This window comes from Salvia hispanica, chromosome 1 (genome assembly GCF_023119035.1).
Source record: "Salvia hispanica cultivar TCC Black 2014 chromosome 1, UniMelb_Shisp_WGS_1.0, whole genome shotgun sequence".
Classification (NCBI taxonomy): Eukaryota; Viridiplantae; Streptophyta; class Magnoliopsida; order Lamiales; family Lamiaceae; genus Salvia; species Salvia hispanica.
The window spans coordinates 25,099,224-25,115,439 of NC_062965.1; the positions used below are offsets into that span (position 1 = coordinate 25,099,224).

At 36.4% G+C, this 16,216-nt stretch overlaps 2 protein-coding genes across 2 annotated transcripts; both read left to right on the forward strand.

The window, feature by feature from the left end:
- Positions 1-12,561: 12,561 nt before the first annotated feature.
- On the forward strand, positions 12,562-13,284 carry LOC125191782 (GDSL esterase/lipase At1g20120-like). The gene is made up of 2 exons (XM_048089198.1): positions 12,562-13,173; positions 13,276-13,284. Exons 1-2 carry the CDS (start codon positions 12,562-12,564, stop codon positions 13,282-13,284), a joined length of 621 nt encoding a protein of 206 aa, XP_047945155.1.
- A 1,346-nt stretch (positions 13,285-14,630) lies between these two features.
- On the forward strand, positions 14,631-16,091 carry LOC125200780 (GDSL esterase/lipase At2g40250-like). The gene is made up of 3 exons (XM_048098548.1): positions 14,631-15,298; positions 15,373-15,652; positions 15,750-16,091. The coding sequence occupies exons 1-3, from the start codon at positions 14,684-14,686 to the stop codon at positions 15,950-15,952; spliced, it is 1,098 nt and encodes a 365-aa protein (XP_047954505.1). The 5' UTR covers positions 14,631-14,683; the 3' UTR covers positions 15,953-16,091.
- Positions 16,092-16,216: the final 125 nt, after the last annotated feature.

A 16,216-nucleotide genomic window follows, 5' to 3' on the forward strand; every position in this document is an offset into this window, starting at 1 on the left:
GGGGGCCCGTAGACTCGCCCGCCTAAGCCCCTGACCCGACCCTTTCCCCACATGTTAACCCCGTGTGGGCCGCCGTCTTTAAGTGTGGGCCTCCCCCAAATTTTTTTTTTTTTTTTTTTAGAAAACAAAAAAAAAATGAGAAAAAAAAAAAAAATTAAAGAAAATTGGGTTGCCTCCCAAAAAGCGCTTTTTTTAAAAATCGTTAGCTCGACTTGAAGTGGCCCCTAGTTGGGCGGATCAATAACTCAGTGTTGAAAATTGGCAGGGGGAGCAATTTGGTCCCAACCCCCCCCCCTTTGTACTTTTTTTCTTTTTGATGACGTTTTCTCGGGGTCCTCTTTGGGTGTTTTCTTTCTCTTTTTTCTTCTTTTTGGACGGATGTAGAAGAATTAGCATCACCCTTTTAGAAAGTGTCTTCCTCTTTGACAATGTAGATAGTGGAGGTAGAAGGACCCCCCTTTAAAAGGGATCTTTGGACTTGGCAGTGGTACCATTTTCCTTCCCTTGTTGTTCCTTTTTTCCCCGCTTTGCCCCCCTAAACTTTACTTGCTTCGATCATAGGTGGATTGACCATGATTACCCTTGATTGTGTCCCCCCGACCTACATCAATCAAAGCTTTGCAAGGGGGAAAATCTCCCCTAAGATTAGGGGGACGTTGTCTACTTTATTCCCAAGCAAAAAAAGTCGGCGGGAAAAATAAAATCATCAGCTTTAACTAAACATCCTCAATCATCCCTACGTCTTGATGGACGAGTTATCGGCCAACGGTTTACCGAAGATTTGGTCCCCGATGTTGAGTTTTTCGTAGTCGGTGGCTGAGATTGATGGGGAATCTAACGCCGGTGCTTTTCGGCCTTTTTCCAATTCGGCACCTAATGAGGGCCCGGGACCGTTCTTTGCCCTTTCCTTTTGGATGATGTTTTCAATGATGCGGTAGCTTAAGGGGGCTTTAGTCGGCTTTTCCCTCATTACCGCCTCCTTAGTAGCCGCATACTTTGTATCTCAACGATTCAACAAGAGGAATGTTAGTATGGACTTTGCAAAACATGTTAAGGAAGCTTGAGCTGCTCTTCAAGCTTGAACTTCCTCTTTGGCTGAAAAGAGTACAATCCCGTTGTGCCGCACAAGCTCTGGCAGTGGACGGTGCCTTCTCGGTGGCGGGCGCTGCGGGGTGTCGGCGGTCCGCCGCGCCCAGCGATCTGCGTGGTTGACTCTGCCGTCTCAGTGGCGGGCCGCTGCGGGGTGTTCGGCGGTCCGCCGGCGACTGGACACATCCTCATCGATCCATCCTTCTTCTTTACGAAAAGTACTGGTGCGCCCCACGGTGAAACACTAGGCCTAACAAAACCTAGGTCCATGAGCCGAGATTGATGGTATATGGTGGGTTCCTTTCTGGAGCTTATATAGATATTTCTCCTTTACAGAATCAGTCGCAAATTTGTAGTCAACCATTTGATGCACTTTTTATTTGCACTATAAATACTCCCAAAGTATCGAGTAGGTATAGTATAGCAAAAGGTTAGTACGGGTATCGAACACGGGGAAGATGTACCAAAGTGTCTATCTTCTAAGAACTCATTACTATCGGAGAAACAAAATTTTTTGGAAACTTTTGAAAACGTAAATATTAAAAGCGTAAACAACTAAATGCAGCAAATCACGGAGAGAAAAGTATAGAGATAAGGGAATTCCGAGGGATGTGCTTTCACTTTATGGTTATACAAATTCCAAACTACAATACCATAGCACAGTTAATACTTTGAAAGGGCGAGTCACCTAGCTTATGCTCATCGATACAAACGTTGATTACTAACATTAGGGTTGTCAATCTAACACGTAACTCCAAAAGCTCCTAAGACCCTTGAAAAGTCCTCACTCTCAATTAACGGTGCCGTTTTAAAAGGGAAATTTAACGTAGTGTCTCCCCCAAGTGGACCCTAACTCGCTAGAACTCTGCCCAGGTTAGAACCCCAAAGTTGTATTAATAAAACATAATTGTGTAAACTCTTAAAGCATCATGATTAACTTGGGGAAGAAAAAAAAAGAAAAAACAAAACGGATATTAAATAGAAAACGGAATTGTATAACCAAAGTTGCTTTTAAACACCCCTAGAACCCTATGAGTTTAATTCCCATTTGAATAAACTAAAAACATAGATTGAAGGGAAAACAATTTGAACATAAAACTAAAGCAAAAAAAACCCCGTAGGTTGAATCCTTGCCGTTCTTGATGTTTTTTGGGAAACCCTTCTCAACCCCTTGCCCCAATTGAAGTACCCCAAGCTTTTGATCTCTATGAATGTTTTTTCTTGTTGTGTGAAAACTTTTTTTGATGAAGCTTGAGGCCCTTTTATGGGGGAAAAGATTTTAAAAAAACCCTTAAAAGGGAAAAGATCTTCAAAGTTTGGTAAATCTTGGGCAAATCTGGGAGGGGCGGTTTCGCCCCCTTTCCCCGGGCCCAACCCCCAAATTTGGGGGGGTGAAAGCGGGAGTCGGGAACTCGACCCCGGGGGCCCGGGGCCAGGGGGAGACTTCTTTCAGCGAAAATTTTCCCGGGGGGCCCACATGTTTCGGCCCCCACCCCCGGGGCCGTGTTAAATTTTTTCCAGCGGCCCCCCGGTCCCCCGTCGACTCCGTTTCAGACTATCTTTTTACCCCCCTTTTGGCCAAATTGCACATTTCTCACAAAAAAACGTAAAAATACCAAAATGTAAAAGAAAAATCAAATAATGGACATGTAAGTGATTTTGATAACAAAAACGGACAAATAAGGGCCCTTTAAAAGCATGCAAAACCCGGGGGTATCACCATTCCATTTTTTGGGGTTATATCGATATCCCCCCTCGTTATAACTTGCATATCGTGACGACTAATTTAAAGGTTCCCCCCCAATGAAAAATTTTTTACGTTCGAGCATGTTCGAAGATTTATCGTCCCCCCGGTTTGGGGAAACACCATCTCTTATCGATAAACAAATTTTCACGTTTAATGTACCTTTATCATAAGCTATTCGCACACATATTTCCTTTTTCAAAGGATTATTTTTTTTAAATTGTCTTACCGGCGTGTGGAATTGGGTTTTTTTGGGATGATCTAACGTTTTGTTTTTGGGTTTTGTCGACGCTTTTAGTTGGTGTAAAATTTCAGCGTGATTCGGGAAAAAAACCCTTCCCTTTCCTTTGGGGCTAGTATCAATAATTCGAAAATTGATCAAAAGGGCTTCTTGGATAGGGAAAATTTATTTCAACTAAAAAAAAAAAAAAACCCCCAAAAAGTCTTTCATCGGAAGGCTCCAAACTTAATCAAGGGGAAAAAAAAAAATATTTCTGGGTGGGCTTTTTCTCATCATTGACAATTGAGTTGAAACAAAGGGACTAAATTCCCTTGAACTTAACTCGTCCAATTTACGAGGGAAATTTTAAATTTGGGTTTTTGAGGGACCCAATAAAACCCCTGGGGGCTTTGGGAAATTTTCTTGACGGGGTTCGAAAAAACATGAGGTGGGTCATGGGAAAAGGGGTGAAACTTTCCATAAATCTCAAATTCCATATCCCTTTTTGGGCAAAATTTCCAAAAAAATTTCCCGGGCAGTAAAGAATGATATTGTTAAAAAAAGTCAAAACCTTTTAAAAAAATTGTCGCGGGAAATTTAGAACATGGGGGAAAATTTTATGATGTAGCACTATCAAAGGTTAAAGACATCATGTTATTTAAAAATGAAATCACATCAATGGATTCCGGGTTTTTTTGAGGGAAATCAAAAATGATTGGAACTTTTCAAAATATTAATTCGATCCCAAACCCCTTGGGAAAAAGAACATCATAAACCTCAACTTGGGTTTGGCGAAAAAAAAATCATTGAGCCACAAAAAATTTCACTTTTGCAAAAAACGGGGGGCGAAATGAAGAGGTGAACAAAATTCCAGGTAGAATATTCCATCGTTTGGAAAAAATCGGGGTGCGGAGATGTGATCATACTAAAGATCATAACTGCCAAAAAAACTTTAGGATCAAAGTTCAAGCGGAGGGGTCATAAAATCCCAAAAATCGTCCTTATAAATGGAATTAAAGAAAACTACTCAATCCAGGGTGTCCAAGTTACAAGGGCGAAAAACCCAAAATTTTTAAGCGAGTAGTCCTGACTCGTTATAGGAAAAGAAAAAAAATGGATATCTCGGGGGAAAATTGTGAATCACCAAGAAATTTTTAAAAAGACAATGGCTCCCGATTTTTTCAAAAAGTCCCCAAAAAAACTTGGATCCAAAGAAAACTTGTTGATTAAAAAAAAACGATCATTAAGCTACAAAGGGCGCCCCTCGCACATTTTTTGCGAGCATGAACATGGTAACATCGTTTAAAGGGCTATGAAACCGTGGATTCCAAATTGAGATTCATCGTATCGTCAAAATTAATAACTATTTTTTTGATGGTCGCATCTTCAAAGTCTTCTTCTTGCCATGTCACATAGTCATATTCGATAAACATTGCCATTATACACGGGTTATCACCACATGAAACTTCATTCATATATTGCACAATCAAACATGTTTGTCATATAACCCATTTGGTGTTTCATAACAAATATCGTAAATCGATATATGTGAATAGCAACACTCAATCCATCAATCATTCATGGAATCGCATTTCATAAATCATGCAGTTCATGCGCATGTACATCACAATCACAACTCGCAACCACACGCGTATCATGCTTTGCCTTTCACAGTTTCATAGTCATGAAATTTCAACCACATAGGCACAAAGTTTTGTCGTTCATGGAAGCAACATGTATTTCCTTCAAGTTAATTCTTTAGTTTCGCAGAAGTGATAACAAATCTCAACATCAACCAATACAAGTTCACAATCATACTTCAATATCCATCACATTCAACGCATTCATGCCCCATTGTTAAAAACATTTTGTATATTCTCATAATGTCTCCCATTTTATATCTTCACAACATTTTCCAAAAGCCATAGTATTTACTTCACATTTACCATAGGTATTGTTTCACATACAATCAAGAAATCACAGTCATATAGGATTTCATTCATCCAAGCACATAGAAGTCTAACACGTATTCGCCGATTTTCTTTATCGAGTAAAATACAAGTTCACTTGCACAACATCATTCATCATTCTTGGCATAATCGCACTTAGCAATTTCATATCCATGCATATACATCATTTCACACTCCCCAGCAATATATATATATATATTTTTTTTCAAAGACGTCATATTAACTTCTATTACCATTGAAATATTTTCATTTTCACCAGAGTAATATTCCCATCGCAATTTCCAACATCTCACAATTCAAATCAATACTCATAGATGTCGTTCATCACGAAAATCACAAATCATATAGAATCTCATTTATTCGATTCATAGCGATCTTAATCGCAAATCACTTGCATAACAACATTCATCTTTTATTTTGCATAATCATAATCCGCAAATTTCAATTGCATGCATAATCATCGTTTTATACTCCATCACAAATTTCCAAATATCACAATAACTCACATTCGCTTCAACTTCCAATATTTCATAATTCAAATCAATATTCAAGAGATACTTGTTACCTCGTTCATCGTGGTTGAGCGGTGATGAGTCGTGGTGTTGAGTCTTCGACGATTATTATTTAATCATTTTCCCCAAATTTCAGATTTTATTTCAACAAGACTCTTGGGTCCAGAGCGGAAAGAACTGAGGCTCTGATACCAACTGTAACAGCCCGACATTTCTAGGGTATAATAAATGCGGCGACTGCTACTTAGGCGAACTTAAAGCGACAAAAATGTAGACTAGGGTTTCAATTAAAGAGATTTACCCTAGCATTTAATGAAGTATCAAGGCAAAAGTCAACGGCTAACTCACGAGAATCAAGACTTAATAGAATAGGCTCAAAAGTCAAAGGTTTAGCATAATTCCAACAAAACGCAATAATTCCCCTCATTCCAAAACAAAGAATTAAGTTCACCACAACCAAAAATGATAGTTTCAAATATTCAGCGGAAGCATATCAAGAGAAAAGCGGAGCCATGTATGAAGACACGACTACACTTATAGTTCCAAACATCCATTTTATTCGATTCAATCTTCTCAACACCACCGACCGCCCATCGCCGCTCAACCTGCACATAGGGAAAACACATGCAGGGCTGAGTATTTTAAACATACTCAGTGGACTCATGCCAAAACATTTTATAGTTATGCCACCCTTACCATAGTGAACTCGAGTTTTTGCATTTATTGAAAGATAAGCATCGAGTCACAAAAAAAAATATATCATGGACTGGCCAGTCAAATAATACCTCCCATTTTCTCATCAATCATCATTTCATAGTGCGACGAAAGTGTGGCCACACTATTCGCCCACGAGATCGGCCGACTAGCAAGGACGGCTCCCGATCTCCCGTGTACACTAGCCTGATAGGGTTTGCGGCCCTACTCAGACCCGAATTCGTTTTTATAGCCACTGTAGCCTAATGGAGCGTACTCACAATCTAGGCATCAGGCAATCACAATATCCAAAATAATTTATAGGCATGGCATAACAGTTCAATCCACCCTTATTTCTCCAACATCATAAATTTGCACATAGAAGAGAGTTTAGAATAAAGCCCACCTCGATTTCTTTCGAGTTCAACAAAAATGCACTTCCTCTTGATATCCCACCGGGAACGCGAACTATCACCTTTAGTTCATATTTTTCAAATAAGTCTCAAATCATGGATTAAAATAATGCATGATCTCTCGTTTCCCATTTCCCTTCGATTATTTCCAAAATCAACAATCAGAATCAAAGTACGATTATCATATCGTTTTTATCACACAACAACTCCAGATTTATCATCAAATCGTGTCACGCATGAGTGTTTCCCACACACAACACACGCACACACACAAACACACATACACGCCTACCGAGGCGTGCACACCCACACACACACGGTCACACACACACATGCATCCAAATTCACCGATTAATTTCCCCCTTCACTCGTTCTACATGCATGTGGACTCAAGAACACCGATTAATCGGTAGAGGAAGAAAAGATTAATAATAGAAGTACCTTTTCTTGCAAAAACAAACGGTAGAAACAAGTAGAATCTTGATTCTTCAATGAATTCTTGAATTTCAGCTTCAATTCTTCTCCAAAAGATGAAGAATTAATGGAGAAAGTAGGAGAAAAATTTGAGAGAGAATGGAGAAGTGGGAGACGGTTTTTCCAAGAGTGGGAGGCGTGATTTTGGTGTGCTAGGGTTAAGTCTCTCACTCTTATTTATAGAATGCAAGATTTAATCCCACAATTAAATAATTAAAAGATTGGAGGAGATATGGTAGTTGTAATTGGCGTGATTTTCTAGGAGAAATAAGGGGATTTTGAATTTCTATGCTATTTATTTAGCATATGATTTAATTTGGATATTTCACGGAGTAGAATAAAATATCACGGAGCAAGATAAAAATAATAATATTTCTCTCAAAAAGTAGAAAGTGGCGTGACCTATTGATTCTCCACAAGGAAATCAATTTCAAATATTGTTTAAATAAGATATGGCAAGATCTTCTTGGATATGGCTAGATATACTAGGATATTTGAATTTATTTATGGAAGAGAATAAATAAGGGATCCAATAATAGAATAAAATAATCCCTTCTCCCATAAAATAGGAGATTTCGAAAATCTCCATGAACTAGTAGGGATTTCGAAAATTTCATGGAATATATAGGAATATCCGGACTTTGGATTTAATTCGGATAACTATCCCAAGCAATAATTAAATCCAAGAAAAATAGGATTTCTTTCCAATAAATAGGAGGGTCGAAAATTCCACATACTTAAAAAATGCTCCTATTTAATTCTCACTCATCCCTTAGAAAAACAATTCACCAAAAATATTATTTCTTCCCACATCAAAATATTCACATATTCGAATTTCCACCTCCATTCCACATTTTCCAACGACTTTGACCATTCCACGGCCACGTCATATTTTCCACCATGTTGACTATTCAATAGTCACGTCACATATTCAACAAGTTTATCTCAACTCAAAATCGCAATTAGGTCACATAGAATATTGCAATTAAATCACTCATCAATTAATTCCACATATCATAGCATTAAAAGTATTTAATGCAAAAAATTTTCACGTCACAAAATTAGGGTTCGAAAAAGCGGGGCGTTACATTTTTAGTAATGGGTCATCTTAATTGGGACAAATTAAAAAGGAAAATGAGTCATGTTCAATGGGAATGAGGAAGTACAATTTATGCTCTAATTTTCTTGATTGTTTAATTGTATTTTAGTTACCTAGTTTTATGTGATTTTTAACCTAATCGTTTCCAAAAACATTAAATTTTCTTATAGAATAAGATAAAAGTTACCTCCATGAGGTTCAACTCCATAATAGTACTACATATGAACTATATTCTTACAAGATAGTTGTAATATTATAACACTACAAATTTAAGCTTGATCAGTTCTTAATATAAGTATATAACGAAACACGAGTTCCAAATTACACATCAAGTTTTGACGTCGTGGCCAGTGAAACATCTTTGGAATTAAAATAAATAAACTTGATTTTTATAATAGAACTAGTATCACCCTCGTGCTATGACATATTGTATTTCCTTTAAAAATATGTATAATAATACATTATTATGCATTAAAAGTAGTATAAAAATACATTCTTATAATTAGGAGTACATAAATATTGATGACACAATATTACCAAAAATTAAAAAATAAAAATAAAACTTTGTATCTTTCATGATAGATTCTCGTGTTCTCGTATCTCCTCGACCCGTGCTCTGTAATATACTAATATAGTATTCATTATAATTAGCCCATAAATATTATCGAAAATCTATTTGATATCGTAAATCCTAAGTTTAATAGTGAAACAATGTCACCAAAAAATTCAAAAAAAAAAAAAAAAAAAAAAAAAAAAAAAAAAAAAAAAAAAACTTTGCATCTTTCATGATGGATTCTTTGTGTTCGTGTTTCTTCTCGACTCGCACTCTTGTAATATAGTATTTATTGATATTGACAAAAATCTATTTGATACCCTAAATCCAAACTTTAATAGTGAAACAAGTCAAAAAAAACTTTGCATCTTTTTATGATGGATTGTTTGTGCTTTTTGTTTCTTCTCAACCCATGCTCGGATGCTCCTCTAATATGCTCATTAAAATTAGCACATAAATATTGACAAAAATCTAGTAAATACAGAAACTTCATAACGTACATCAACCACATATAATTAAGAATATATATATAGTTTAATAGTGAAACTATCACAAAAAAAATTAAGAAATAATATTAAAACTTTGCATCTTTCACGATGGATTCTTCGTGTTTTATTTTCTGCAACACACATTTTATGTCGCTAAATAGTTTAATTACATACCTTTTAAGCAAACCTTCATACTTTCAGTCTAATTATTCTCTCTCAAGTTCTTCTCATTCCCATCCCTATCTATATATATCTATAGAGTTTTGATATATGTAAAACTCATTCTTAATACAAAAATACAGAACCAAGCATACATATGTCATTTTTAGGTCATCGTAAGCTTATTTTTATGTCATTATAATAAGCATGACATAAAATGATCTTAACATGACCTCAAACCCAAATTTTATAAAATGACCTAAAACTGCTTTATAATGACCCACTGTATTTTTCTTTAATTATTGACCATTAGATTGAAAAATCTCATGGTCAGGATTTGGTCTGGATTTTGTATTGAGATGCATTTTTGTATTGATCATTTTCCTCTATATATATATATAGGGTTTTGATCCATGCAAACCCATTTTTAATTCAAAAATACATAACCAAGCATATGGAGGTCATTTTTAGGTCATCGTAAGCTTATTTTTACATCATTATAATAAGGATGACATAAAAGGATCTTAACATGACCTCAACCCCAAAGTTTATAATATGACCTAAAACTGTTTTATAATGACCCTCCGTGTTTTTCTTTAATTATTGACCCTTAGATTGTCAAATCTCATGGTCAGGATTTGGTCTGGATTTTGTATTGGGGTCGATTTTTGTATTGATCATTTTCCTATATATATATATATATATATATATATATATATATAAGAGCATGAAACTCAAAATATATTGTCAATGCATGAAAGTTGAAAAGAATGAAAAGCGAGGAGAATCAATGGTACAAGATTTTGTTTCAACGTCTTTCAAGCATTGCATTCGGACCACAGTGTGTGTATGGAAAGTTCATGCTGAAAGAGTTATGAGTATATAATTGGTCGAGATTTGAAAGAGAAAAAGAAAAACAGATCGAGAAGCAAAACTCTTTCTACCTAGCTAAAATAGGTCATTTTTATCTAGCTCTCCTGCTGATCTAATCCTTATCTTCTAAACTCAAGTCCTTCCTCCTGCTTTCTTCAAATTTGTTCTCTCCATATACCTTGTACGTATTTTACGCGACATAAACTCTAGAAAGAAGCAAAAATCAATTAGCAACCCATAAAACCAAGAAACATCACAAAATCCTAAACAAAGTCAAACAGATCTCCCAAAAAATCACAAATCCATATCAATTTTCTGCTCAAAATGAAACTTCTTCCATTGTAAATTATTTTTCAAAAACCTTTAAACTTCATCTCCTCCATAACATAATAATAAGACAAACAACATTTTTTTGGGTATAAATGAGCCAATATTGCACAACCTTGTAAAACCTCTCTACTCACTCCAACCTCCCACTCACTCCATGTAGGCTTGTAATCAAATGTTTAAATGCTCTTTTAATTATATATTTTCAATTTAATAAAAAATTTTAAATTAAATGGCAATCTTGTAAATTTCTCCAAAACTCCCCTTTTATATGCTCTTTTAATTATAGATTTTCAATTTAATATAATTTTTAAAATTAAATGCCAATCTTGTAAATTTCTCCAAAACTCCCCTTTTATATATTGTATAGATGTATAGATTATCTAGATATGATGCAAATATGTAGATATTATAGAATTATCTAGAATTAAGTAGGAGAATATCTAGATATTTTAGTAGAAATATATAGATATTTTTAGTAGAATTCGTAGTAAAATATCTAGATTTTTATGGAGAAAACTAGATATAAAATATTAAAGAATCTAGTAGAGAATTCTAGAATATGGAATGAATGCCAATAAATATGACATAGTTGTATCATTTTCCACATCACCAACCTGTCCTAAATCATTTTCCATATATTTTACTCATTCTCCTCTCAAATATTTCCTTCATACTAAATTACTCCTACACATGTATCTTATGCTCCGGATATGAAGACGTAAATAGTGAATGCAATTATCTAGATGTATATCATAATTTGGATTACTAAGTTTTCACAAACGAAATGGAATGAGGAATTCAATAAAGGAATTCAATAAATTATTTAGGACACACCACACTTATCTAGATGTATATCATAATTTGGATTACTAAGTTTTTAGGAACGAAGTGGAACGAGAAATTCAAAAAAGGAATTCAATAAATTATTTAGGACACACCACACTTTGGATTACTAAGTAATTAAATAGTTATAGTGCTAACTCAATGCTTAATTGCTAACTACAACTCAATAATAGCCATTAGATATTCAAATTAAAGGCCTAGATCATCTACCACAAAATGTCAATACGATCAACAAAAAACGTCAATAAGTTTATAGGATTAATTCCAATAAAAATCAATAGGGGTATTAATGTCAAGTTAGTTATAACTAACTTTTAAAAGAAATTCCAAAACTTTAAATTCATATAACATATATCAAATTAAAGATAATTTTATAAGGATTCCAACGATATGCTACATGCATATGTTCCGACGTCAAAATTTGAAAAAAAAAATCTAGAATTTTCGTATTTTTCGTACACAGGTTAATGTCAATGCAGCTAAGATAATATGTCAATATAAAGCATATACAATGTCAATCCTAAATTTGTGTTGACATTCTCAAAGCATTGTGTTGATATTTTCGAAACACTATATTGACATTTTCATCCAAAACCCTAATTTGGCATTTTTTTTTATCTTTTTCGATTTAATTAATAAAAATTAAAATTACACGTGGCAAATTGTAGACCACACGTTTTTTAAAATCATGTGGCCTTAAATTAGTTGTAGTTAGCAATTAAATGATGAGTTAGCAATTGATCACTCCCCGTACTCATGCATACTACTTGTTGCTATTTTTTTATGTCTTAATGTTTAATTTTGTTTCATACCACTACAAAATGATCCTGAGATATAGGATTCAAACACTAAAATTCTCTACCTATGATTAGCTCTCCCATTTTAAGATATAGGATATAAACACTAAAATTCTCTACCTATGATTAGCTCTCTCATTTTACTACTAACCTTGAATCGGCATTCTTCTTTGAAAATTTCTTGCAACAAATTCTGCCTCTCAAGTTTGTGTATAAATATGTGGCCTCTCATAGCATTTTTCATCAGAGCTCATCGAGTTAATCAATTCCTATCAAAACAAAGCAGTTCGAATTCAATCAAAAAATGAAGCGCAATAGCCCTCTCGTCCCTCTAGCCTTCCTCCTCTTCCTGTCCATCACCACCACTCCCTCCGCCGCCACAAACGGGCCAAGCGCCATCTACGCCTTCGGCGACTCCATTCTCGACGCCGGCAACAACAACCACATCCTCACCCTCTGCCGCGCCGATCACGATCCCTACGGGTCCGACTTCCCTGGCCGAAGCCACACCGGAAGGTTCAGCAACGGCAAGATCCCCGGAGACTTCCTCGTCGCCGCTTACGGCCTCAAGGACATGTTGCCGGCCTACTCGGACGCCTCGGTCACCGACAAGGACCTAATCACCGGCGTCAGCTTCGCGTCGTCGTGCTCGGGCTACAGCCAAATGACCGCGCTGCAGCTGGGCGTCCACAACTTGGATAGACAGTTCTGGCATTTCGAAATGGCGTTTGACAAAATGCAGAAGGCATACGGCCTTCAAAAGGCAACACAAACAGTGGAGAAAGCACTCTTCTTGGTTGCAGCAGGCTCAACTGATATAATCAATGATTTCTATATGCAGCCACTCACTAGGGCCAAGTACTCTTACCCTGCCTACATTCAAATGTTGCTCCTAAACATGGAAAATTTTGTTATAGTACGTATCATATTCTTCATCTGTCATCCATTCTCTTTTAAATAGTACTGTATATTAATTATATTAATGGAGTATATAACTCTACTTTAAATCTTTTGTCAGTCATCTTGAATGAGACAGATGGAATATTACTGTATTAGTGACACTAATGACTAATTCAATTTTGATGTGACGGTGCAGTAATTGAGAAATGCCGGTGCTAGGAAGATAGCACTGGTTGGTGTTCCGCCGATTGGGTGTATGCCGGTAGATGCCTTCACCAACATCCCACCAATCAAGAACGAGAGTGGCGACCCTCTAAGGCGCGAGTGCAGAGATGACCACAACTCTGACGCCCAACAATACAACACTAATCTCGCAACCCGAATTAAGAAGATGATGGAAGCAATGCCTGATCTTAAGATTGTCTATGTGGACTACTACAACCCTATGATGAACATGATCAACAAGCCATACCAATATGGTGAGCTACCTATTTAACTAATTAATTACTAATTTCAGTAACATATTTCCTAATATTCTTGTATATGTATATAATTTTGTGATTTAGGGTTCAAGACTACACTAACCTCATGTTGTGGAACTGGTGCATTCGAGGTGGGGCCTCTTTGCAATATTGCCTCCCTCATGTGTCATGATCATTCAGAGTATGTATTTTGGGATTCATCTAATCCCACAGAAGCTGCTTACAAAGTTGTTGCAAAGAGTTTCAAAGACAGAGCGCTTAGTCAACTTTTTCCTGGAGTTAAGAATTAATTCAGGCTAGTTAGCTTTCTAGTTTTAGTTAGTCTATTCCATGCATTGCAAGAATTTCATTTTTAGTCAGTTTTTGGATCATTGTACTCAACCTTAGGTTGAATTTCTATTTATTTATCAATTATAAAGAGTTTTAATTCTAATAATTCAATCTATTGATTCACTTATTTACGATCATGAAATTAACATCAAAGTAGTGGTAATTTCAATAACAATAATTCATTAATACTCCATAATTATCTATGAAATATGAGATAATAATACTGGATGAATTATTATAAAAAATGCTTATAATCAGCACATTAAAGATGTATTCCTACTTTATTATTGTGTTGATGTTTTGCAATTCAAATTTATTGTTCTTTACATTAATTATTACTGTGCATATCTATCGATCAATATTAATATCTATATTACAAAACTATTACTTTCATTAATCAATTCATACTATCTAGACGATCAATTAAAAGAGAACTTTGATTTGTGGCCTAGAAAAAAGCAATGGATCCACTTTTATTGCATTACTAATCGTGTGTAATGTAATAACTCTCTTCATTTTTGGATCTGATTTAGGCTATACTCAAACATTGAATTGGTCATCCTCCTTTGACACTTTAAAATAGCATCCAAATCCTCCCTCCTTCCTTCTTGTTTGCTGTGTATAAATTTGGGGCATTTCATAGTTTGTTTATGTTTAACATTAAGTGTGAGCTAATTAGTTAATCAGTTAATTAATAGTACCTGCCAAAACAAAATGGAAAAAAATAGCCATCTCCCTATACTCTTCCTCCTCCTCTTCATCTCCATCAAAGTCATTCCGGCCGCCGCCGCCGCCGCTCGGCCAAGCGCCATATACGCATTCGGCGACGCCCTTCTCGACCCGGGCAACAACAACAACCTCCCCACCGTCTGCCGCGCCAATCACAAACCCTATGGACTCGACTTCCCGGGCCGAAGCCCCACGGGAAGGTTCACCAACGGGAAGCTCCCCGGGGACATGCTCGTCTCCGCTTTCCGCATCAAGGACGTATTGCCGGCCTACGCCGACTCAACCGTCGACGTCTACGGCCTCCTCACCGGCGTCAGCTTTGCGTCCGCGTGCTCGGGCTACCACGACCTGACGGCCGCGGAGGTCGGCGTCCTCAACTTGGACAAACAGTTCAAAAACTTCGAAAAGGCGTTTGTGAAAATGGAAGAGAGATTTGGGATTCAAAGGGCAACGGCAACAATAGGGAATGCATTGTTTATAATATCAGCAGGGTCAAGTGACATGCTTGATAATTACTATTTGTTGCCAACCACTAGGGCTAAGTATTCCCTACCTGCCTACCATGACATGTTGCTCAAAAACCTAGACACTTTAGTAAAAGTACGACTGTCATATTCTTCGTCTGTCATCCATTCACTTTTCGTAAATTAAAAAACTAATTAGGGTTTATGCAGAAATTGTACAAGGCCGGTGCCAAATATGTAGCTATCATTGGACTTCCGCCGCTAGGGTGTCTACCGGTGGACACCACCTTCTTTAAGAATAATGCAAATTTGACCGGTGACTTTTTAAGGCGGGAGTGCAAAGTGAAGCACAACAAGGACGCAAAGGAATACAACGCGAAGCTACAAGTTCGAGTGAGGAGGATGATGGTAGCAATGCCGACGCTCAAGGCTGTTTATATGGATATCTTCAACCCTATGATGGAGATGATTGATAAGCCTAATCAATTTGGTGAGCTATATATAATTACCTACTAGTACTACTTAGCATAACATAATACTATTATCTAATTATATTTTATGTATGTGTTTATAATTTTGTGATTTAGGGTTCAAGTCTACAAAAGAGGGATGTTGTGGAAGTGGTTCGGTGGAGTTGGGGCCACTTTGCAATGTAGCCTCAGTCGCATGTAATGTTCATTCGGAGTATGTGTTTTGGGATTCAATTAATCCATCAGAAGCTGCTTACAAAGCTCTTACAAACAATTTCAGAGCCAGACCACTTCGTCGTTTATTCCCTAGTTCTGTTTGAGGATTAAAAAATTGATGGCTAGCTACGAGATAATAATAATCATTCTTAGTTTGTCTATTTGTTTTATACTGTTTATCTTCGGGAATGATTTCATCTTCCCAATGTCATAATTGGTATAACATCCTCATATATTCGTCTTTGAGATTTGTCACTGTTTCCAATTTTAATTAAGGTTTAGTAGTCTAGTTTTCATACCAATATCCAAATTCCCCACCCCAAACTCCAAACAAAGAAAACAAGCTACTAATATCAATCAAATTTATC